At 38.6% G+C, this 27,302-nt stretch overlaps 1 protein-coding gene across 1 annotated transcript in view; it reads right to left on the minus strand.

Annotated features, from left to right (window-relative positions):
• The window catches only part of gstcd (glutathione S-transferase, C-terminal domain containing), a 68,700-nt gene that overhangs the window by 9,127 nt on the left and 32,271 nt on the right, over nt 1-27,302 (minus strand). The window contains exons 6-9 of the mRNA XM_042485676.1: nt 13,580-13,695; nt 13,184-13,228; nt 12,160-12,288; nt 3,532-3,665 (exon numbers count right to left, since the gene is read on the minus strand). Coding sequence (XP_042341610.1) covers nt 3,532-3,665; nt 12,160-12,288; nt 13,184-13,228; nt 13,580-13,695 — 424 coding nt within the window. The remainder of the gene's footprint in view (nt 1-3,531; nt 3,666-12,159; nt 12,289-13,183; nt 13,229-13,579; nt 13,696-27,302) is intronic.

Here is a 27,302-nt window from a genome sequence, read left to right on the forward strand (position 1 = left end):
TAAGTTTAACTTGAACTGTTAGGTCCTTAATGAAAAGGGCAATTTAGTTTCACAGCTCATAAAAACCCATGAACTGCCAGGAATGTCTACACCTGCAGAATATCCACATGAGTACCTGGAATATGACCTGAGGGGAAAACACTAAAAGAAGTAAGATGAAGATTGACACAGTCAGGTGCGTAGGCCCCTCACATAAACTGCAAGACTGCCCTGCAGAAACACAGCTTCTTGTTGTCCATTACAGCTGCAAAATATTTTCTTTTTTTTTCTTTTGCGTCATTCTTTAATATTTTATGAGAAGTTAGGAGGGGTGAAGTGTCAAGTTAGCAAAAGTGACGGGAGGAAAAACCAAGTATGTGAAAACTCTTAAATATTTATACTATACACTGAAGGTCCTCCCCAAGGCACACGAGTCCCTCAAAATTCACATATTGGAACACCTGAAACACTGTAACCATACACAGTTTAACCACTGCTCTAAATCCGTGTGCTCCTTTTTTAAAGTCATTGCAACCATAGTAACAACACTGTCATGCTGCATTACTAATTGTGGTGAAATGAAGCTAAAGATTGTAATTGATAGGCACACCGGAATGAAAATTGTCAGTTGTTCTCATGGCAGGTGTCGATTGTCAGGGGTAAATATATAGGCTAACGGCACTTATAAATGTTATACAGCACTTATAAATGTTATTCCACTCAAGTTCAACTGTCATATACTCTGTCTCATTGACATATAGCGATTAAGTCTTGACATATACAACTGGTAATTATGACTATTTTATTATACTGATGCTGTGCTAAACTTATCATTTCCATTTCACTGGCAGATACCGCTGTCCACCAGCATGCCACCTTTGATTAGTGCTATGTTGCTTGCCTTATACTAAACAGAACTGTCAACTTGTTACACTCAATTTCCATCTTAAATCTGACACTGCATCCACTCTGATTTTGTGTTGACACTGCGAGAGACAGCAACAGGCTACAAGTCATTTTCAAAGGAAGCCGGTGACATAAAACAGCAAAGTGACGCCTGACACTTGTCACTACAGACGGACGGGACATGCTATAAATAAAAGTCGAGCTGGTCTCAACGTTTTTCAGCACTCCAATGATACACTGAATCATCAACCAATCATTTGTTATTGTTTCTAGCTGTGATACTGGGTTATATAGCCTGGTGAACTGATGCCAGAGGAGTTGTGAAAGGTATACACAGGTATATGGAGTATACTCACCTCTTTTTATGTCAGTTTACAGTATATCCTTTTAGGGGTGCACAATATTGGATTTTTTGTCAATATCCAATATTCTGATATATAAAAAATTATTTGGCTGATAACCGATACCAACATTGATATATCCACTTTTTCCCCGCCTAATTGAATTGATCCTAAAGTCTCTTATGTCGTGGATATCACATCATATTATGCATATTCCTATCATGATGATATCGCCAGCCAATCGAGACATAAAATGCAATGCTTTTCAGGGTGTGTAATATTCAGTTATTGCACAAAAAAAGAAATAAACTTCAGCTTAGGGTTAGTGTTTTATACATGTTCACTTTGTCAGTAAATAAATAAATATATAGATATGGGTTTGTCATATTAGCAAAACTATTTCAATATTTAATTTGGAAGCCAATATCTGGCAATACTGATGACATGACAATATTATCACACATCCCTATACCCATCTACTGGTCAAAAAGCTATTGGAATCTGAAGGATAGTATTAACCCCTTTCCCCTTGCTAACCTACCCATCTACCTAGTAGTACACTCACCTTATCAACTACCACTGCGATGGAGCGGCGAAATGTGATGCAAAATGTGGTTCAGGTATTGATCAACAATATGGATATCTTTTGACCAAATACAACTTTACAAGGCAGACAGACAAACACAAGCCTGTGACAACGTAAATCTTTTAAATAATGTTTGAGCAACATTTCAGTGGTGACTCTGCAGTAATGTAGTTGGTCATGCTGTTGCTGTGTCACTTGTATTGTGAACACAGCATAAGATCTCTGTGGGGGAGGTGGATTTGTTTTCCCAAACCAATCACTAAAGACCAACATATTCACCTTTTTTTTTGACCCTATTTCAGAGTAGTACTCTTTCTCAGCACAAGAGGAACCATGAGTAATGTTAGTATAAGGTGAGTGGATCAGATGTCGTAGGGGTACGCTGACTGGTCAAATACATTCAATGCAGCACCGGTATCCGCCATCTTTAAAAACCCATTTGTGTGTGAACAACAGACAACACAAAACACAGACAACAGCTTGTAATGAAAATAATAGAAGAAACCATGGACAAATCGACCAATATAGAAATGCATTTGGCTCCTCACAGTGGAAGCGATGATGGTAAACTAACTGCTGGCCTGCTAACAGTGCATCAATTCAGCATCCCTGTTAGCGGTACAAATGCAAAGGAAAAAATGCACTAGAAGGTGTGTAGTTATCGAGTGAGCTCCCCAGTAGGCAGTTGCACTCAGGGAGTCCCTTCGACTTTTTGGTCCAAAAACACCTACTGCGAACCAAATAAAAATGCTAAAATTGGATGAAAGGGTGGATGGGTAAATGAGAAAAATTCCTGTGACTCTGCACTGAAACCTGATAACATGATGACCCCAGTGACAGTTTTAAGAGATCATAGAGAGAACAGTGGGCAACAACTATCCAGACTGGAATAGATTTGACCTGGCTCGGTCTTCATGTCTTCATCCTAAAGTCATAACCATAATCTGCTCAACAATCAAGATGAGTTTTCCTCCACTTTAACTTGCTCAGTTGCTACAACAACAATCCTACACAACAGTGTTTTGTTTTGAAGCATTCAGCGTGCCAAAGTGATTTTAACAGAATAGTACCTTGTAATGATTCTTAAGCCGTAACAGTGCCATTAGTCAACAGAGTGCTGCTATAGCAACAAGATCAACACCATTTAAGTATAGGCTGTCATTTCTACCTCTCTCCTGTTATTTGTTTCTTCCATCTCTGTTTAAACAGCATCGCCAGAACTGAAAATTAAGTTGATTCTTTGCAACACCACGTATTATAAATATCAACAGGAGAAGCATTTAATGTTTGCACCTCAAACTGTATTTTTCTGTCACTCTGAAATATCAAAGACAGCATCTACACACAGAGAATCCTTTTCTCTGTTGCAGATAAAATGTGGGCTCAGATTGAAAAGGTGAGGGGCGGACCTTGTTGCGAAGGCGATGTGACAGTGCTGCCTTGTACCGTCAGCTGTGATGATAAGAGACGGGAGGTGAACAAAAAGCAGCGACAAGAAATCCAGATTGTGTGTATGTGTGAGCGAGCAAGTGTTAGAGTATGTGTGAAAATGATGGAGAGGGAGAGCCCAAAAAGAGAAACTATCGGAAAAAAAATCACTAAGCGAGAATAGGAAAGGACAGAAGAGAGGCACCAGTGCTAGCAGGGGTCTAACAAGAAAACAAGGTCAGAAAACCTGACAGGTGACACTGAACTGAGGCCCTGTGAGCAGGTACGAACCTCTTGGGGAAGGTGAACTTGATTGCATTCTGAATGAAGCCGTAGCAACAAGGACTGATGACAAAGGCGGCTCCTGCCTGGATGCAGTGCTCCATCACCATGTCCGTTGCGATGCCGCATGCATGGAGAGCAACCTGGAGTGAAACAGACAAAGAAAACAAACACAAAACGTGTTATTTTCAACAGTAAATTCGCAGCTTTCTTGAAAACCTTCTTTTTCCAACAGCAAGAAGAAAAGTGAGAGCACTTCAGAGCGTGCACTCAATCCCATTGATTACTTCATAATGGCTGCTTCTATTAAATACATCTATGCTCTCAGAGGTGCAGACCTGGGGAGTTAAAGCAAACAAAATGTATTAGTGCTTTAGGAGCAGAGGCACGAATGCATCAGGATCCCCATTGAGTGGGTAAACCGCGCGTGGTGATGAACACCTAGCTATGCATTAGTAATGGCGTGGTTATATATTGGACGGCGGAAAGGGACTAAAAGACCCAATATTATAGTCTGTCTGCATTCTAGCCTGCAAAAAATACATTATGATTCCTCAAAGGCAAGTACACTGGTAAAATAGATTATTTCCTCTCAAGCGTACATTAGCTAAATAGATTCTCTGTTAATGGTCCACATAAAATGCATTATCAACAGTCTGATGTGACAATAACTACTCGGGCTCACTGGAATTAACCCTGTCTGACTCAAGCAGCCACCTCAAACTTCTATTCTCATCTTCCAAGAAGTTGTGACTTGGCGTCCGGGAGTCTGAATCGACTTTACGTTGCCTTGACAGCAGTGCAACCGAAACAGAGATTCAGACTCGGTCAGGACGGGGCTGAGCCAAGATTGGCAGCAGCTACAAAAGATTAGAGAAGATAGAGACACTCTAAAGATGGCCAACCCCACTCATAAAGTCACTGAAATGTCTGGGCAGGGGTACATTTCTCAGAGGAGCTTAAGTGCTCCCTGAAAGTTGGACAGCTGCAGCAATCCTTGGGCTCACAAGTACACAAGAAAGGTGTTTATTGAGAGGCTGCAAACTTTTTCATGTGCAGTCTTCACAATCTGCCCCAGGAAACAAGTTCTCTCATCTGTGTCCAGAGTAGGGGGGTAACAATTCATCAGCTTGATTAGGAATGTCCCAATCACGTTTTTATGCCCCCGAATCCAATCGGAATCATTTAATATTGAGTATCTGCTGATACAGAGTCCCGATCCGTGACCTCTGTTTTTCTAGGTTTAGGGGTTAAGGTTAGGGTTGGGGTTATTCATTATTATTATTATTATTTATTCCACAAATTAAGTAAAAAATGCAGATCCACCCTTTAATCTTTTTGGCCTGTTTCAGGGGAGTCTCTGTCCCTTTTAAGGGCGTGGCCTATTCTTCTGTCTGAATTGCCTGAATGAACTGTGTTGCCTTGAGTGTTCATTTTTGTCATCCTCACATCTTTTGGGACGGATCACCCTTTATTAACACGTAAGCCATGTTGGCTTTTTGCTCATGTACATGTGAGTTAGGTTATAGTAAACTTAGCGCTGCTGTCTGTATCTCCTCGGAGCCAGGTGAACAAACGACATGCACTATATTTAAAGGCAAAACACAAGACCTTCACACTGAGCTGAAACAAAACAAGTGCTCAGACTATGGTGCCGCTACCCACATACACACATGGGAGCTGAAAAGAGGGCAGAGAGGGACAGCTGAGTGGATGTGTGTTGACAATGGTTGCGCTATGTGTTGCTGTACAATAAACTAAAGCACCTGTGTGACAGCTGACATAAAACAAGGCTCAGGCTCTATACACTTTTATTTATGATCCCAATCAGTAAAAAAAATTGCCTTCATCTGCCCAGATGCCAACATTTTGGATCAAATCGAGACATCCCAAGACTTGAGACAGCTATATCAGTTTCATGATCAATGATCCAATATCATCAATGCAGAGTAAAAACACTGATCCATATTATCTTCTGGATGTGCTTTAATTTTAAAATTCTGTGCCACCATCATCAGCAATAGGCAGATAACAGCAGTAGGCAAGAAAAAGAAGATGAGGATGACATTTTTTACTCCGGCATAAATCAGCAGTGTGGAAATATTTTTTATATTTATATTCTTAATTTCTGAAAAAATATGGGTCAACAGACAGAGCATATGTCAAACACTGCTGTTAGGAGACAAAATACTCAGGACACACAACATATTTGCCTGGACAGGCATCCCACTCTGCTAACTTGTCGCAACAACACAGCAATATTAGCTTCTCTCTTTCAACAGTTTTAAACATGAATGCAGGCTGTAGGTGAACTGTGCTGTTCTGTCTGGAAATGCAGTGATTTCAACGGACGGTGAGTAAGTAACAGTATGAGTAATACGTTTAAATTGTTTAGTTATGAATAGGGGAAAACTCTGCTAACTGGCTAATTTATGCAATGTAAAAGTGCCTAAGGCAATATTTAATAAATAGCAAAAAACAACTGTTTTATCTCTGAACCTTGACTGTTACTATTGAGCCAAACTTTATTCTTTTGTGAAATGACCTTGCTGTTAATTCCTGTTTTATGGCTGTTGGGAGACATTTGTCTTCAGGGCTTTAAGCCAGTTAGCCCTAAAGTTCAAGGAAAAAGATCAGGGTTTGGGTTAAAATGAAAACTTTCTCATTCAGAAAGTGCTTTCTGCCTGAAAGCTCTTATGGTTAACTTTTAACCGTGTTTTGTTTTGTGTGTCAGTGGTGTCAACAGAAAGTAAACTTTACTGCTCTTTACTTGTTACAATTACTTACATTATTTATGTGATGTTTTCATCTTTTATGGCTAAAAGCAGAAAAGAAAGAGGTCGCAGCTTCCTCTTTAACTGAATGTGTTAACTGGGCATATTTTATTGTCTCATTGATCACAGGCTTTTGAATTTCATCAAATCAAAACTGCATCTTGCTAAATTTTGTGACATCAGCAAATATTGCATTGTTTTTCAAAGAATCAATATAATCTTATATTGCAATGAAGCACTCAATGAGTTTGGTCTCTGAATGTTCATCATCACAGAATAATTTATTCCACTTCAGAAAGGTGTTCACTGGTTAACACTAAAAATTTAACAAGGGTACTCTGCACATGAAAGAATAACTAGAGACTGAAAATTGAGGAATTAACATCATTTACCAACATAGCCTTGCATCTATTTGACATCTAATTTTCTATCCTGAATTTATTCAGGGCATCAGGGAAAAGCCCAGCTTATATTCTTTCTTGTTTCAGACTGCTGATTAGGAGGAGGAGTCCCTATCAGAGATTGCATGATGTTACATCCCCCACATCTAAAGCAAAAAATAATTAACAAAGTAACACCATCACTCTTACCCAGCTACTTAATGTTGTACATTAGTCATGCTGTGGTAAATCCTAATTACATTTTATAACCTTTAGCCTTAATTTAACACAAACACAAAACTGCTCAACCAAAAGAAATGTGCAAAAGTCAAATAAAACAAATTTAGAGTTTTGATAATTAATTATGCATTTCCAATTCTTGATTTGGAAAGCATCTTTACTTTATCAGTGACTAATATTTTCTTTTGTCTTTGTCTGTTAAAGCAATACTGATGAGGCCATGTCCCAGCCCAATATGTTATGTGGGGTACTAATTAAAATGGATAATGGAAAGGAAAAATATGTGCAAGGCCCATTTAAAACAAGCCGACAGACATACAGTATTTCATACATGCCCTGGTAAGCACGGTCCTGCACAAATATTTAACTGAAGGCAGAAATTATAAATCAATGTGCAACAACCAAAAGGACCAAGGGCCATTAATAAAACTGTGTTCTTTGTTAATCTTTCTATTTGGGAGAGGAAAAGCTTTTTCTATCCATACAGTCCACTCAATAATCACATCACAGAAATAATGAGGCTTCATTATTCACTCTTATTCCAGTAATTATAGCACATCCCTCTCCTGTCCTATTTGGGCCAATTTGGCAGCAGTGCAATACTGCTGCAGGAGGATGTGATGCAATAGTTTTTTAAAAGCGTCAGTGTCTGTTTTTGCTGTGTTGGAATTCAAATGTTCAGTTTATAAAGATATTAAGCTTAATATGAGTATAGCAATTCAACTGAAACAGAAATAGATCAGGTCATCATAAGAATTTCATATCAGTGGAGCCTAAATAGTAGCTGAGTTTCCATCCAAATGTAGCACAAATTTTAACCGAATTTCAGAAAAGTGGAAGAAGAAAATGTGACTTTATGTGCTTTTGTATCCACTACTGGTATATACATATTGTGAATTGGTTCATCAAGATAGGTGGGTGGCGCTAGCTCTCAAGTCAGATGCCATTATACCGCTGCAGAAGAAGAGGGTGCAATGAAAGAAAGCAATGGTTTTTTACAACACTTTCTTGACCCCCTTATCAAATATCACTGCTTTTACACTAAGATTTTTTTATGCGCACACTGAAAATGCACATAAAAAGAGAAGGATTGAAACACACTGAAAGTTGTGAGTTTCTGGTAGGTCTGCTTTGTTTTATGTTGTTTCCTCTCAGAGGTGGATGCAGTTTTGCATTTGACTGGATAAAAACAGTCCTTATCTTAAAGTAAAAAAAAAAAAACTGAGAAACTTGGAACCCTTATATAGCATCAGCAAATAAAGCCTTATTGGAATTGATCACGTACATAAGGTGTAAAGTACGAACGGCGAGTACATTTTTCTTCACACAAACATAAAAGACCTTTACTGAAAGAATCAATTGCAAACAATCAGACCCTTAAGCAAAACCAATAATGGACCTGGACGCAGTAAAATTCCAAATCAACTTCAAGCTCCACAACTTTTCCTGCCTCTGAGGCGTGTTGGCTCGATGTTATCTGACAGGAAAAAGAACAAAAATGCAGGCTCATTCTGATACCAGTCTAACACCTGGGTTGTGGAACTGCAGATGGGAGGAGCAGACACTAAGAATAGGGACACCTCAACTTAATTAGCCTCATTAAATGAATGTGCCTAAAAATGGGACCATGTATTATACATAATAGGATTAAAATGGGTGTGATGGGTAGCTCCTTCAGGTATCTGTATCATGCAGGAAGAGGCTTAGCGGAAGCAACAGCTGAGGCTGCATAGATGTCGAGGTGGGAATCTCAACCAGTGCAGAAAAGGACAAACTGAAGCACCTGTTTACACATAAATCTTATCATTAATTCAGAATCAATGTGTGTGTGTGTGTGTGCGTGCGTAAACTCTCTGACTAGGCTAGAAAAACACCCACATATTGTAGAGGAGAATAATCTGTGCTGTTTGTTTCTTGCCAAGTGGAACGGGTCTCAGTGGACTAACGATGCCAGAACAATAGCTTCTAATTACAGCAGGTACATATATTTATTTATATATATATATATATACACACACACGTATATATATTCGTATTTGTCCCAGAGAGAGTTAAAGCGAGGCTACTAGAACAGCTGGCATTTTTGAAACTGGGCTATGACACAGAGCAGGAAGATGGATCTCCCAAACATGTTTGGAGAAAGACACTGACCTGAGACACATAAATAACAACAACGATGAAGAGTAATGACTTCTATGGGAGAGCAAAATGCTGCCTGTGTGGAAACAGTAATTCAGACTTTATAAGGTGAGAGGAACTTTTTTTTTTTAAATCCCAAAGACCTGCTTTTATGTGACACAGGCAGATTCAAACAGCCTATAAACAACCACAGTTAAGGACCTATTTGCTCTAAATTGATAGTAATTATCAGTTCGAGGAGTCAAGAGCCCTACAGATGAAGGTGGGTGTTTTTAAAAGGACTTGTAGTTGAGTGTACTACCAAACGCTGAATTTTAGATTGTTTCAGCCCCATTAAGCACAGAGATTGAAGATAGTAAAATATTTATTCTGTTGTCGCAGGTAGCTGTGCAGAACTAAACACATTTACTGAGCTAGATCTTTAAGCCTAACGAACACAAACAGGCAGTGCTGCAGTCTTGGCAGATATATTGGTGTAAAAAAAGCGTGTGATGAATGAAGTGAAAAGATGACATGGCCAAGTTGACTACATAAAACATGAAAAGGCTGGCAACCATTTTTTACTTTTATTGCAAACACTTTCCAAAGATTGCACTTTCCTTTCCAAAGATGACTCCCAAGCCTTTAATAAGAGCATAACTCTGACGATCTTTGCCAAATGTCTGGTGAAAGCGAACCAAAGGAGAGCAGATTTTTCAAAGTAGACAAGAACAAACAAAGACAAGCCTTGGTGAAGAAATCCTCTAACCCTGACGTTACCTTTGTCCTTCATTTTCTGGTTGAAGCTAATCAGAGAGGGGGACAGTGACATACACTGCTTGACTGAAGTGCAGAGCACTAAAAGGGTTCTGATTAAAAGCTCCACTTCAAGAAATGAAAAGCCATCTTAGCTGCACTGACAAATAATAATTGCACGCTGGCATTTTCAGTTTCTGGAAAAAGATGAGGGAATGACACGACTCTCCATGTGATGTGTGGCTGAGCTTCTCCGAGATATATAAATATTATAGGGCTAAAAATACAACGTTCAGACACCACGCAAGAAAGTTGTGACTTTGGCTGAGTAAGAAGTAGCACATTGTTTATGCAGTGTTAATCAAAGATGTTTACATCTCCATTTCGATGCATCTTTAGAAATAGGAAGCGCTGGGTTGTTGGCTTAATAATCATTATTAACATTTAAAAGTAAAGGTAAGATTGTATATTATAAAAGCCGAATGATGGCAGCTGTTTTGACAGCAATGCTTTCAAACATCATGCTAATTTCTTATATAAATGATATCAATATGGAACTGAGAGATTACTCTGTTGATAAGTCTGTCACAGCATTTTAACGCAGTTAAATGAATCAATGTCATAGAGGTGTTGATGTAAACACATTGTCTTCGCTACGTAGCTTAATAACATAATCATCGTGACCGTAGGGCGACAGTAGCATTATTATATCATACTTTGTATTGTAATGGATGAAAGAGACTCTGTCTCATGGGCTTTAGAGTTTGCACACCAAATGTCACTGCTAATTACATTTTCCTCGTGTCACAGCATTTAACTTGTCTGTTTGTGGAGGTGTGGAGAACAATTTGATTTGCTTAAAATGGAAATGTGGAAATTGAAAATTGCATTGTGATTACAGTTTAACAATGTAAATTGAGTAGAAACAAAGGAAATTCAACCGTAGGACCCTGAAACACACACACACACACACTTTCTCACACACACACACACACACACACACACACACACACACACACACACACACACACACACACACACACACACACACACACACACACACACACACACACACACTCTGTTACCAACTCGGCAAATTTCTGGCTAGACTTAGCAACTTTTCAGACCCTTTCAGTGACCTGCCGTTCTCTTTAAACTATGTCAACAGTTTCTCTGGCAGCAGCACAGCGTCTCTCCCTCTTCCTTCTCTGCTCGCTGCCAGTAGCAAGTTACTATTGTTATCTTGCAGCTTTTCTGAAACCCGCTCATTCAAACAACTTCACATTCGACCCTGCGTTTCCTTGGCTCTTGTAACAAGAACGTTCGTTCTGAAGGTTAATTTGCTGATGCTTGAAATGTTTGAGTTGGCTACAATTTGCTACAATTTATTTATTTTAATTAATTTATTTATTTATTCTTAGTCAATCCATACAATTTCGGGCAATTGGCAGATAAAATGTAGCTTCCCTGAATCCCTTTTCTAACAAAACACACAGATGCAAGTAAGGGGGAAAGAGCATGGTTGGCCATATCTCACCTCGGCAGTGCCCAAGAAGCAAATTGGCACCTCTTGCGAGTCCACATTTTATACTTGGCCCGTAACGAGACTTGAACCGGCAATCCCCCCGTTCACAACCGTTATTTTGTTTGATTGAAATTAAGTGATTGTATTTAAGATATGGATTTACTGGCTGAATTAACTGACATAATTTATGTTTCTTTTTCTTTGAGGTCTTCAACCGAACACTCAAACTCCTCGATCATCGTTTCAATAAATGTGTGCTGTTAATGCCGGGTCAAGTTCAGGCAGGAATTGAGGCGGAAACCTAACAGACACTTGACAGCCACTGTAAAATCCTCAGTCAGTCTGGTCTGTCTCTCTCTCATCTATTCTTAAATGTACTGTAGTGAGCGACAAAGAGCAAGCTATACCCAGCAACAGTTACACTGGTTCAGCAGAGTAACTGTTCATCAGGAGAGGAGAAGGAGAGGGACAGACCGTGCTGCTGCCAGAGGAGCCGCTGACTGAGTAGTGCATTGCCTGTAAATAATGTAATACTAATAAATATGTCCCTTAGATCTCAGGATCTCGCACTTGACACTGCACTTCCTTATATTCACAGCAAATTACCTGTCAGGTCAATCCAATGAATGGCTGTCAAATAATTTGATGGATATAGTATATACAGTATACTGTACATACAAATAGACAGAGAATCCTTATATATTATTTAGATTACAATAGCATAAACATATAGTGCAGTCCACACTTGAAATTGATTGCCATATTGCTTCCAGAATCTATGGATCATCAAACAAATTCTGACAAAATTGGTGCCAAGGCACAAAGCGTTATTTGCTATGCTCACCCCAATGTGAAATGGTCCGGTGAAGTAGTCCAAATTGGCCTGAATGAAGCCAATGTTTTTCAGACCGAGCTCAGCGCTGCGACTCTGGGCTCTGACCAAGGACTCCTCTTTGTTCTCTATGAGGATGACCTTGAATAGAAACAGAATAAACTCAAACAGCTGCAGACAACTACTATTTTCTTAGATGACATGGAATGAGCAATAATTAAGTTGAACTGCAAGGCAAAAAAATCAATAAAGGCTCTCAAAATGAAGAGTAAACACAGACTTTAATAAAGGGAGCCTAGTCTTAGATTTTTTAATAGTGGAAAATGATGTTAGGACATATTATATGTCGTTTTTTTTTACAAATCATATTAACTTTTCAAAAACAATACAGCAGTATTGTAAGAATGCATTTAATGATTATAATAATAGCTTTATCATTACCAGTTGATCCACTGGTTGGTCCACTCCATAATATTATATTTCACTCTTTGAAACCTGGATCACTTTTCTTGTGCTGCTTTTAGATGTGTATCAGAAGTATTTAAATTTTGAACCCTAAACAAACTGGAAAGATGTCTTTCAAAAACATTTGGAAAAAAAGGCAATAACCAACTTAAGAAATTATCCACAAATTGCAAAAAAAATGCAAATTTGCTTATTTTAAAAGCTAGGGAAAATGTCTAGGGAAGAACTATATAATTATCATATTTTTAAAAACAACTTTTAGTTAATTTCCATGTTTGTTTGGTTTTTTACCTTCTTTTTATGCCAAATTTCAGGTAATTTTATTGTACTTTTTTACTAATTTCTTAATTTTCATTCTTTTCTGCCTCAGATGCATATTGCCTCCTTCCTATGTTTAAAAAAAATCAAGCCAAATTGCCCAAACTTAAAAGAGTTCATTTTTTAAAAAAAGTCAAATATAATGTTAACTGCTTGTTAAAAGTTACCAGACTCCAAAGTCAAGTGTTCAAAATGTTTACTTTGTCTCATTTAAATTTTACAACACACACACACCTGCTCACATACACATTACCTGGCATTCTGGAAGCGTGTGAGCCAGAACAATCCCTACATGGCCCTGAGAGACAGCACAAAGAAAAACAAAAAGACAAAGGCACAATAGGAAAACAGCACGCATCAAAGGGGGCATCAATGGAGTTATGATTAGTGCTGCCCTTTCCAACCAAGTATTGACCCTTTAGCCATGCAGTGCTTTCGCTCCGGGCTTGCATTTTCATGAGTGTAATTACCAGTCTGCTTGTGTTCGCTGGCCAACAACAAAAGTCATTTAAAGATGCAAGAAAAACATGAGCCAATATGAAGATGAGATCATTTCAGCTGGCTGCTAATGGAGCAGCAGCCTAATGTAGTCATCAGGTGCACTGATAAATATACATGCATAGCTGGAGTGATGGATGAGCGCACATACTGTTCCGCTGCAGAAATCCACGACAGTGTATCCCGGCCTGGCTAGCTCCGTAACCATGGCAACCAAGTTATTCAGCTGTTGCCTCTTCCTGACTGCACGGATATTTGACATTTTCCCTGCAAAAGAGCACAAGTGAAAGGCAACAGGTTTTTCCAGGCAATTAATATGAAACCTCAATTAAAAAGGAGAAACAAAATCTCTGCCGGAGGAGAGAGCAATCAAACATGAATGGAACTGTTATGATTATGAAAAATCTTTTTTTTTTAGCTTGGTTGGTTCCAGTCAATAAACAACCAAAAGACGTCTTGTCAAAGATCACACTTACACATTTTTCATCGCTCTAATCGCTTCTTTTCCCCTCCCCACAACTGTTCAAATTTTGATTTACAACCAGCCATTCAGGTAATGGTTATAGCACACAGATGAAAAGGCCTCTACTCTCTCATCAGCATGTTTCCAGCCAATTGCCAACTAGGGAGAGCAAACAATCTTTCAGCATAATCAAAAGCAAGCTTCAGAGCCAAAAAGTGTCCTTCTTGTTTGTGGCAGAACTTTCTGCTGCTGTGCGAGCAGTATGTACCCCATTAACTCAAAGAACACTTCAGGCTCCTGCATCTTCATCACCCGTCTGCTTGCACGCCACATCGGCAGTGAGCCGTTGACGCGCTGTGCCGGTGCCATCTCTGGCCCATCAATCTAGAGTGATGAGTGTTTCATTTACCCCACAGTCACACCCTCATATCCTCACGACCGAAATATCAGAAAAAATATTATTCCTACAAGCTCCTGCTCACATAGCTCACACAGTGCTTTGAATATGACAACAGGGGAGGGGCGAGAGCCAAAGACACTTTTCATTCTGTCGACAAGAAAAGGAAATTTCATCGTGTCATTATTCAGGCTTTCATGCTGGCTGTTACTGAGCTGATCCCAGTTGTAGGGAGAGCACAATGAAGAAAGTGAGGGATGAATTTAAATACAGAAAAACAGCAGGAAGGTAATTGACAAGATGCTCTTCGTTTGGATGAGTAATTCACACGGGTGCAGGCACTTTTATGTATCAACAACTCCAAAGGGGCTTCACTATGGAGGCCTTTTGATGCATCTGAGCATATTCAGATTTTAATTGCCATTTGCATTACAGAGTGGGCAGAATTAGAAAAGGGAATGGATGACATGGCTAAGTGTGGAAAAATGGAAAAAACAAAAGTGGCAGTACACAATATCCATTTAGGACAAAGACTTTTGATGTGATATAGAACATTCTGCAGTGATTGATTTTTGGGCTACTTAGTGGGCAGCAGAGTGGGCAAGTGGGCAAGCTGTTAACACAACACTGGCATATTGTTATCTGATAAAGCAATGGCAAACTTGGAAACGTGCACATTTAACAGATATGAAGCAATATTAGCACTCATTTGGAAGTCTTGCAAGTCCAAAGTTCAGCATACATCCGAGAGGAAGCAATATTATGTGCATGTCGGGCGACAATAATATGTGGACTCCTCACTACCAGCGACCTATTCCACATGGTCATGTGATTAGTTATTAATACAAAAACACTGATTATAGGATGATTGGTTTTGCCCGCACACTAATCTAGGAAAAGCTAAAACTTACAGGGTTATATCCCAAACTGTAACTTTAAACTTTGTTGTTGAAGCTGTGAGTGTGCATATCCTGTTTTATGTTTCAGAGACAAGCATTGAAGCGAGGCCACATTAAGGGTCTAAGGTGTTTAAAAAAGGCTGCAAAAGTTCATCAGGTACAGCCTCAAAGTTGTTAATATGTGCTGAGTGCAGAGAAACAAGGAACTGGGGTCGGTTACAGAAGTCGGAACAAAACAAAAGTGAGGGGGGCAAAAGGTGTATACAGTGTTCCTTGTTTTAAAAAATGTAATAATTGATTTCATAGCGTGTGTTTGTGTGTGTGTGATTGACTCTCAGCATTTCTACTCCAACAAGACTTTGTTCTGATGAAAGGTCACAGCACAGCTTAAGGTCAAACCCATCGGCTACGTAGAACCGAGTGGGTGGCAGCAAAAGAGCTTACTACATTTTTTCATGTGGTTTCAGGGAAAAGAATAATACCGAAAGAGGTCTTAAGAGTTCACGCTCTGGGTTGTAGTAATTGTATCAAATTCACTCAATTTGAGATGAACATCATAAAGTATGTGTCAAACAGAGTAGAGGTCAGAAAGCCACAAGATGTAAAAAGAAAAACGCACTGCCTCGTGGTTGTATGCATCTGCCAACCTGTCAAATTGCAGTTTATATCAATTTTTGTCCAAAATCAATATATATGTAGAGATACTCAAGTGTTTTTCGTTTTTTTTTTTATGTAAGTAATTAATATACTGACACGTGATTCTAGTGAATATTTTCCAGTGAGAAACATGCCGTCACAATTAGAGATTATTTTTTTAAAGGGGTACAGAGGACTAATAGAGAGCTATGTCACATGGTGCATAAACGATCACCTGAAGCGCAATATCGGCAATGACTGTGCGGTGGACGACAGGAGGCCCTGGATAGTGGACAAAGTTGTAGCCATGACAGTAGAAAATGCCGCAAATATGGATGTTGTTGTAAAGAAGCTACAAATTCTAAGAAACGGATGCTTCACACGTCTTCAACCTGACAGCACAGAAGTTCTATACAACCTGCTCTGGTTACAGGGCGAGACCTATGATCACTGTCACCTTTCTGTTCCTGAATTATGGTGCTAAATAGTGACCAGAACACTGTTTTTGCACAGTTATGATGTCACAGTGAGAGGCCGAAGTACTGAAATTCCCTCCAGTCATTCCAGAGATATCGCCTTCCCAAGAACTGAACATGACGACAACAGTAGGCATAATATGTTAATTCCACTACAGGAGATGTTCTCTGCAATAAGATGTAAAAATATGAACATGCACCAGTATTGGTAACAGCAAACAGCCAAAATGAGTTGGAAATATCAGCATTTTGGATATCAGCACAAATCCAATATTATGCATCCCTAGAGAGTAATGTGCAATTCCATATAAGCTTGCTGACACAAATAACATAAAGCTTGCTTGATAATCTCTTAAATGGTGATTTTCAAATGGTTAACTAATAAAACATAATTCATACATAATTACATACTTCACTGGATATTTTATACCATGGAGAGGAGATACAATAAGTGTCATTTATTCTGTTTGTTTTCCTATTATTTCAAGAAATGCTTTGGAATAGATAGGAAAGCAAGTGAATCAATATCTTAATTAAAGATACAAATGGTTATAGGTTTAACTTTTTAACTGATGACATCAATTCCCTGAGAGAATTTCTATTTCAACCTGCAACCTCATTTCAGGTTGAATGCAGCACCCTCTCTGCCTTATCACAGCTCAAAGTGTGGATACACTGAGCAGCTTTTAAATATTTAACATTAAACTAACATTTTGATCTTCACTGGCTGTCACTAGTGCAATCGCTGATAATAATACTCAGCATCAGGACTCATACCAGTGAAAGGTATCAGTATTTTACAGTATTACATCGTAAGACGGAGACAGATATTAAATTCTCAAAATCTGGGCTAAGTCACATTTTTTTCAAGCATAGGAAGAGGGGTCATATGGATGCTTGTACCTGTGAACTGTGAACCTGTATGTGGTGTATTTAGATCTAGACTAGATGTATCCCTTGATCCTGCCCCTTGCCTAACAGGCAGTGGACCCTGGTAATGAGCCAACATGGTAATGCTCCTACATGGTTTCTTGGCTAAGAGGGTCATGTAGACATGACTCTCAGACTAGCACCTCCCCCCCGAGACTCCATAAGACTTAATCATCATTCGTCTCTCTGGAGGATCTCTGTATTGAATTGCAATCTTCTTGCTAGACAGACCGCTGATGTTAAATGTTCTGTAAAACCCTGGAAAAATGTTCAGGGATGAGGTTTCTGAAAGTTTAGTGCCAGCATTTGTTATTCTTTACTTTCCACAGATGTGGTTATGGCATGGTTACAGTTCTGTACAACTACTGTATACAGTTACGGTTACAACAATAAAAAGCTAATTGGTTAAGCTTGGAGGTAGTGTGTGCCTAATATATGATTGAAGTTAGTCCACTAAAACGCACAATTAAGGCATTACAAAAAATGCTAAATGTCAAATTTACCATGTTTACCATGTTAGTCCATCTTGCTAGAATATTAAATTAGAAACAGACAACTTTTCAACTTCTCCCACTTTCCAAGCGGTATTAATGCTGTCACCACTGTTGCAAAGACACAAATGTAAACCTCACTGTGACACTGAAGGCAAAGTCATGGAATAACCAAAGTCTTAGGGCTCATTCACTGGAAACAAAGAATGTTGTGTCAAATACATCTCGTGGTTGACAAGAAATTTAACAAAAGCCAAAAATGTCATTCTGCTGATCAGTGTGGGGCAGTACTACAGTAACGTGTTTCTAGTACCACATTACAATATTACTTTTTCTAGTAACTAAAAAACAACTAACTTTTTACAACCTTAATTTTTATTGTCAACTGCCTACTGATTTGAAATCTAACAATCAATCAAATCCTTGGAATCATTTTTATAATTGCCACTCTGCTTTTAAGCAGCAAGCTAGCTTGGAAGATGAGCGGCATTAGATTTTTGGGAGGAAAGATGAAAAGAAAATCATTGTTCCAGGTAGTGGTACCAAGACTCTTTCCACTGCGAAAAAAACACATCTTCAAACCTCCTGAAAGCCCTCTGCTACCCCCTACACTCATTAAACAACAAACACCAGATTGTAATCCTGGACAGTTGAAGGGTTCAAGCAACTAATAACGTTTGTGGATGAATAAATGGTGGATGAAATGTTGCCTCTCGATGAAAAATACTGATATTGACATTGACAAAGGTACACGTGAAGTCTAAATTTTGAGGAAAAGAGGATGCATTTTTGTGGGGTGTACTGAAAAAGCAATATATCAAGTAGTGTAACACATTACTCTTGGCAGGGAGTAATAAGTAAAGTAATATTACTTTGGAGAAGAGTAACAAGTAATAAATTACATTTTTGACTTAAAAGCCCAAAACATGCTGCTGTTGGCACTAAAGGAACATCCCGCAGTGGCTTGTAAGGGGAGTGTGTGTGTATGTGAATTTCCTTATTGACCTTCTGCAAATAGCTTTGTCACCCTTCAAGTATGAAATACATTCAATGCAGCTGTCATGTCACTGTTATCAATGTTCCAGTATTAGTGAGTATTTATCAATGCAGGACATGAGGCCCGGCCTTCTGATTGATGGTCTCCTTTTCAAATAAGGAAAATCATTTCATGATGCCAAAGTTCCCAGCTTAAGAACAAACTGTGAAGTGACATCTAATATTAGCCTCGATAAATACAACCCCGGCATCTGAATGAAGCTGAGGAGACGAAAATGTAATGGAACAGTTTTGACAAGGAAACCTTAAAAATTTGATCTCAGCCCAAACTCGCAAGACAAAAACAATCAGAGACCATGTAATTCACAGAGAGCTCAGAGGGAGAAAGGCCTATCTGCACGGTGATTTTCTCATGCATCCAAACTAGATCTACTGTCTTCCAGCCACTTAAAACAGACTCTGCAATCACAAGTGTGACAGAAACTGCCTGCAACTGTCATCCAGCCAAGCCCAAATGTATTGCAAGCAAGAAGAGGTGTTGACAGGTTGACATTAGCTCAAATCTCCTCCACTGTCATTAACCCCATCACACTGTATGTACAAGAATGAGCATGAGCTCCAATGTTTAGCATTTAACTAGGCATTATAATTTTTTTTAGCATCAAGCCAAAAATATGTATATATAAAATTGCTAATAAACATGCATAAATTATCACGGAAGGGGTGACCATTCAACATCAAGCTCTACGCCTCAGATCAGTTACAGAAAATGAAAGATTATAAAAAGCTGGATTAAAAGACTCTTTCAAAACTGGAACTTGGCATCATGGATTATAATCCTCTGTTTGTATTAGACAAACAATTACAGTCGAACACACTGGCAAAGAAAATACAATGTTTGGCCAACTTGCTGAATAGTCAATTCTTATTTCATAAGCAAAGCAAAACCAATAAATCCACCAATGTGTAAAGATTAATTTACTTGTTTCCAATCCAAGTTTCAATGCAAATTTCAACATTTCCCCAGAACAGTTTTCTTGTTTTGTTTGCAGATAGTCAATTCTGAACAAAAGCCAGGGAACAAAGGAAAACAAGAGACAAAGGAAACTGCACTGGGAACAACTGGGATTATCTCACCCAACTGTTCCCAGTTTTGAAGGGTGAAAAGCCTTAAGTTAAACTTTTTTTTCAGTGTACACAAGGACACACACTTAAGCACAGACTATTATTTTTGTGTGCATATCAATTTTCCTGCAATATAATTACAATATTATGTGGATATTCAGTTTTGCCTGCAGCAGAAAGACATTTATTTTCATATTGGCCAGCCACTATTCAAGCCTCCCTGTGCAGTTTAAAATGTAATTATTTCCTTGTTCAAGCTTATGTTTTCTTGACCTCCTCTACTGACATGCTATATTGGTTGGAATCTGATGGGGCTCGGGTGTTTTCTCCTGAAAGGCTTTTGTGTTTAACCTCCTTCCACAGGCCAATGTGAACTGAAAGCAGAATATTTTGATGTTGGCGGTGTTTATGAATGAGGGCACGGACGCCATCCCACCCCGGATAACTACTGGCACAAAGCCAGAGATGACAGAACCAGCAAGAGCGTTGGTATCAGAGAGACGAGTTTTCTGTTTTTCCAGCAGGTTGACTCTGCCTTGACATCTCCCAGTGCTCAGTGAGGAGAAAACAGTGCTGTGGCTGTGTCATCAGGGGAGACTGAGGATCCATTAGCCTGTGTGTCCTCTACTGCTAAAAGGTGCCTACCTCTGCCGCTGCTGGCAGTGAGCCCTGAGATCTCCCTTTTCCCCTGATGCTGCAGAACTGCCCAGAGCCTTATCAAGAAGGTCCATCACACAGATTAGAATGTAAACACATTGCGGTGGCACAGGATGCCTCTGTTTGGGCTTTGCAGGATCTGACAGCTAACACCTCTGAGCGGATATGCTGGTTTGAAGAGCAAACATGAGGAGGGCTGCACTCAGATTCAGCTTTAGATAATGTTTTTAAATTTATGACTTTAATATTCTGAGTTGAAATATTTGGATTTCATGCTTGTTTTTGCTAATGCTTGTTATTGGCAGATTAGTACAAATATAGGATTTTTTTTTTCTGGAAGTTACATTTGAAAGAGTGGGATTCAACTTGGGATTATGTTTTTTAATTTATGACAAATCATTTCAATTTTTTTGTTTGTTTTTTTTAATGCTAGTTATTGACAGATTGTTAAAAATACAGGAAAACCTTCTCTCTGAAAGTTGATTTATATTCAAGAACAACTCATGTGTTCATAACAATGTATGCTTTATTTAATCAGAGAGGGTACCAGATCTTGTGTTACAGAGTGATAATGTTAATTTTAAAGTGTGTTAACTAAATAGTTTTAATATCTCCATCTAAAATCCCAACACCGAAAAAAAAAAAATGAAAAAAGAAAGCTATGATTTTCCCATTCCTTTTCACCTATATTCAACTGAATATGATTTAAAGAGAAGATATTTTATGTTCAAACTGATAACTCATGTCATTTTTTGTAAAACATACAGTTATTCTGAATTTGATGCCTACAACACATTACAAAAAACTTGAGATGGGAGCAAAAAAAGACTGGTAAAGTTGCAAAAATGCTCAAAAAACAAACACCCGTTTAAAACATTTCACATGTAAACTGGTTCATTGGTAACAAACAATAGTATAATTAAAAGGTATGAAAAAGGCATCCTCGAAAGGCTGAGTTGTTCACAATCAAGGATGGCCACTTTGTGAAAAACTGTGTGGGAAAACAGTCAAACTGTTTGAAAATAATCTCTCATTGCAATGTTGCAAATAATTTAGGTTTTTTTTATTCACTATGTAAAATCCAAAACACCATCAACAGATTCAGAGAAGCTGGAGAAATCTTTGCACGTATGTTCAAGGTTAAGAACTAATATTTAATGCCCGTGACATTCAACCCCTCATTTAGCACTGAACTAAAATTTGAACTGAATGTATAAAGGATATTACTTGGGCTCAGGAACATTTTGGAAAACCACTGTCAGTAAACACAGCTTGTCGCTACATCTATAAAGCAAGTTAAGACTACCATGCCATGCCAAGTAAAAGCCATTTATCAACAACATCCAGAAACACTGCCAACTTCTCTGGGCCCAGGCTCATCTGACATGGACTGACACAAAGTGAGAAAGTGTGCTGTGGTCTGATGAATTTACATCTCAGTTTGTGTTTGGAAATGACAAACATTGTGTCCTTTGGACTACAGAGGACAGGGACCATTCAGATTGCTTCAGTGCAAAGTTAAAAGCATTTGTGATGGTATGGAGGTGCGTTTGTGGCCATGGCATGACTGAATTGCACATCTGTGAAAGCTTGGTAAAAACTGAAAGATACAGACAGGTTTTGGAGCATCATATGCTGCCATCGTGACAACATATTTTCAGGGAAGTCCCCGTTTATTGCAGCAGGACAACGCCAAGCCACATTTTGCATATGTAACAATAGCGCTGCTTCACAGTAAGAGTGTGGGCATTAGACTGACCAGACCTATCTCCCACTGCAACTGTGTGGCACATAATGAAGCATGAAATGCAGAAATGGAGGCCCAAGACTGTTGAGCAACTGAAGCTGTATGTCAACCAATAAATCACTTTCAAAAATTCAAAAATTTGTGTCTTGAGTTCCTTAACGCTTACTAACGTTTGTTTGAAAGAACATTTGATGTAACTCATTGGAAAAAATGCCAATGTCCCAGCTTTTTTAGGACTGTTGCAGGCATCACATTTTGCATGACAGCACATTTTAAAACAAAACAATCAAGATAATGAGTTGAACCTTAAACATCTTGTCTTTGGACTATTTTCAGTTGAATATATGTTGAAAAGATTTGCAAATCATTGCATTCTGTTTACATCTGCCTCCCAACTTTTCAGAACTGGCACTGTATACAATGTACACAAGTGTTATGCAGCCCCTAGACGTGTCCAGCAACCTACAGTTTAGAGTTATGTGTTGGCTCATGTTACGCATTTTGCTGTCAAGGAGGAAATTAATTCCTCAAGAGGGGAAAACGTCTCCAGACGTGCTTACCACAGAAATGTCCCAGACAGAGTCATCTGTCAACCGCCAAGAAACCTGGTGTCGCGGGGTGTCATGTTAGAAGATGGCAAGCCTGAAACGAGTCTTTAAACAACCTAGGTTGCAGAGAAACGGGTCAAAAATGGAATGTATCTAAGAATGTAAGAGTTTATGACTAAAAAGCACAATGTAGGATGGAATTATGCAATTTTTTATCTATTTTGCACTAAATATGTTATGTACCTCTTCTTTAGTGTAATTCAATGTACTCATTTTCTAAAACAGTCTTTATCCATAACAGTGTTGCAAAATGGTTATTTAAAAATCATCATCTCTTTTCAGGCTGATAAGAAATCCTGTTTTTTTTTTTCATAAGATATATTAATAGAAAACTGTTGTGCTGTTCATGTAGGATAATAATACAATTTATTTTAAAGTATGCAATCTAGTACATTATAGTTTACAGTACACATATATGTAGTTTGTAACATAAATAAGACTGACTTATCCTTTGATGTGGAGCTGTTTATGCCCTTACAGGAGAAGGCAACTCTAATGATTTTTTAATGAGCTCTTTTTTTCTTTTTTTGTTTTTATATCTTACAGCCAATTTAATCCAAACAAAACCAAAAGCACAGGTCAATAAATCAAAAAGAATCTTTGAAAAGGGTCACTACTTAGAAAGGAGATGTGTGCATGATTTGCATCCAGAGTAAGTAAGATTTATTTGTAGAGTAAACTTTTTCATTTAGTTTCATACATGTCGGTGAATCCGTCAGAGTGAACGGTGCAGCATGCAGCATGAGTAAGTGTCAGTTCGTGCACTTTGAATCCAAACACTCCGGATATGTCTGCTCATACACGCAAGGGCACGCTATATGTTTGAGTGCTCAGTGAGGTGAAATAGAAACAGGAAGGTGTGGTGGATCATTATCTTCTCAGCCTGACTTCTGCAGTTCTCTCCGGATCACATCATGTTTGAATGCCTGGATCCTGCTCAAGTAGTCATGAATGTACCAGTGTGTCAGGATCAGTTGGGCTGTCTTAGTCCTTCCGAGGAACAATAACAATGTTTTCTCTTCTTGGCAGCTGTTCAGAACAATGCAGTGTGTCATCAAAACAAGTGCAAGGGTGGTGTAGGAGCTCTCAGCACGACTGAGGAGGTTAAAAGTAAAGCAAACTGAAAAAGTTAACCAGTTAACTCCTGCAACAGCAAGGGCTTTTTAGAAAATCTGAATGAAATGTTTCACTCACACATTGACTCAGGTATGTGAATGTGCCATGCACTGATGAAAGGCTGACTAATGCACCATAACTTATGTCTAACCGCTTGGTGTAGGACAGCATACTATACTTTCTTTATGTGACTGGAGGAGTGCAAACTGCTGTTCCCTTAAGTGCTCTAAACTGCACACATGGGTTCTGAAGGAGTTAACTGACCAACCAAAATAAAGAGTGACAGAGTGCTCCTAACCACCTAATACACAAACTGCCTGGAGCACAGTAACAAAAGTAATGGATGACCAAGATTAGCAAGGACAGCTAGAGGCTTGACAACATGGCACATACTGTATTATGGCACTGGCTTACAAGACAGCGAAAAACTTTCCCTTTAAATTTTTTTCCCCAAGTTTCCTTATATCAAAAATGAAAAATGTCTATCCAGAATCACAAATATATTCTGTATCTACATAATTAATGCGATAAGAAGGTTATAATTGGCAAACTCTTTAAACCTAATGAGGTCACTGTTTATATGTCTGCACCATTACAACAAATTACAATATTAGAGATGTTTTGCCCTTTTGAAACATTTGTTGCATAGCCAATTAAAACTCCAATTACACACAGCTAATTACACACTTGCTACAGACAGTGCATGCAAGACTGACCCTATTAAGGAGAACATATTTGAAAATTATGACAATGAGCTGAGGCTAAGGGGCCTATTTAAATGATGGCACATGGTCAAAAGTGCATGGTGCAAGTACATTCAGGTCGTGTCAAACTGCACATTAGTTAAACAGTGCATATTCTGAGTGCAAATGGGCAAGGGGGTTGTATTTAGTCCTTTCATTTATTATAGGTTTGTTTTAGGTGTAATATAAATTCAACTAATAATAGTGTCATCTTCCATTCCTTTTAAAAGCCAGGTGTACATGCACCTGGTGCACTGCTATTTATGTGGCAGCGTTAGCAAATTGGAGAAACAGATAGTTTTCTGTTGAGAGTAAGTGCAATAATGTCACTGCAGCAAAGACTGTTAAAGCAACAAAACTAAAAATGTAAAAACAGTAGTTAAAACATAACCAAGGAAAAAAAAACAGAACTTTTAGCCCCTGAAATAATCAATAAAGTTCCTCGTACATAAATGCAGTGTCTCTCTTAATGGGGAGTCAGACAGCAGCTCTGCTGTAGTCTCTGCTATGTTCATATTTTAGAGAATGTAATTCATATTTCCTCATTAAAGGCCCCATGTTGTAAAAACTCAAATTTACATGTTTTATTGATATAAAGAAGGTATGGGTGCTATATACATATTGTGAAAGTATCAAAACGTTCGATCAACAGAGAAATGCACACAGTCTGTTTTCAGAAACTTTGCCTTTAAACAAGCTGTCAGGATTTCTGTGAATTTGTGATGTCACAAATAAAGACTATTATATAAATCCTTTCAAACTTAAACATTTTAAATGGGTCCCTCTGCATTTCCTTTGGGAATGTTTTGCAGCGTACGTGAAAAATGGGGCATTTCAGAAAGAGGGTGAATACCGGTACATATTTAGGCAGGCAGTATGAGAAAAATAATGTGCTTGTTGAACATTAAAGCAGGTAAACATCATCTAGTTGAAACCCAATATACAAGAATGAACCTGTAAATGAGTATAATATAATATGGGACCTTTAATGATGGATTATTTCCACCACTCGCAACCCACTGACACATCACTGTGCTGCCAATGTAGACACATCTTAATATCTGAGCAATGCATCATTAAATAGTAGGAAAAAATACTGCGCTACTGCCTTCAGATCAGCTTTTTGTTGGTCCATGGTGCAATCACTTTCTGCTGCTTCAAAATAGCTATCAACCAGCCACACCTCATTTTAAGACCCACACGCCCAGGGGCGCACAGATGGGTGCAAGCTACTTACAAAATGTGGGATGCAATGTGTGGATTTGCCATGAAAATGTCAACTGCGTCGTTAGGAAAGTAGTGATGACGTTGCACTGTGTAATGCTTTGTGCTGGGTGTTAGATAGGGCCCCACTGTTAACGGTTTTCCATAATTCACTGTAGTTTGTTGGTGTGCGTTCGTAAGCAAAGAAATAAAAACAGTTTTCAATCAAACGTTATCTCTTCAGTGCCGGATTTGTGTTGCATGATTTTAGCATTAATTTGTCTAAAGGGATCCAAAATGATTTATCACGGTTCCATAGAGTTAAAGGGACCTTCAGCATGTTTTTATGTGACAAGATTCCCGCATGTTTTTATGAATGGCCACAATATCCAGCTGGAAGGGCTTTAGCTCTACCTTGGCATTGACTACTGCAGACACCTTGCAATGTCTTCGCCATAATTTGAAATTGCTTGTTGGCTCTTAAAAGCATATGCACTGGTGCAGAAAAGCTTGCATTTGACAACATGTTCTTCATTATGGAAAACTACAGACCAAAGCATGAGGAAATTAACTTTGGCACATCTCTGAATAGTGTTGACGGTAATTAATAAAAGGAGAGAAATCGAAATCCACAGTCCCTTTTCTGGCAGTGCATATATTCTGAAGAACAATCCTGAAGGCTAAAGCACCACACAACATATCTGTAATTGTGCTGGGAGGTATTCAGATAGGTTTGAGGCTCCACCGCCAAACACCAAGCAGTAACTAAACATAATCCTGTTGAGTCGGCCTGAAATAGGAAAAAAAAGCATTCACAATACTGAAAGCTCCGATTGTTGACAAGTTGTCAGGAAAAAAAGAGTATGTTTTCACAGCAGCAGTTGCTGAAATTTTTCAATGTGTTTGCGTAAGACTGTGATGACAAGAGAAACGAAAGGCAATGAAGACAAACACAAGAGGAACAAACTTCTCACTGTGCATCCTTCAACAGCTTGGGAGTGTCTGTCAAAACATGACCAGACGTAGCTGTAGGCAAGAGGTCTGCATAATTATGGCTCACCCGTGGTCCTGCTTACAGGTCAGATCACATACCTAATATGTTTGCACTGTTTTGTTTGGAAATGGGCAAACAACCAAACTGAGACATCAGTTCTGCTCCTCAAAACACATCCAATTACTGCCTTTTCTGTGTACAGAGCATTACATCAAAACATGGTTAACACTTGTATATAAACTATTACAATGCAGCACTGTCTCCCAGACATTTACATTTATATACAACTAGTTTGAAACAGCTAATGCATTAGAGGGAAAAGTAATGCTGAGTGAATTACTTTTTCTATCAACACATTGAGGATATGTTCCAAATTAACTCTCCTGGCAAATC

The sequence above is a fragment of the Plectropomus leopardus genome, chromosome 4, assembly GCF_008729295.1.
Source record: "Plectropomus leopardus isolate mb chromosome 4, YSFRI_Pleo_2.0, whole genome shotgun sequence".
NCBI classification, from domain to species: domain Eukaryota; kingdom Metazoa; phylum Chordata; class Actinopteri; order Perciformes; family Serranidae; genus Plectropomus; species Plectropomus leopardus.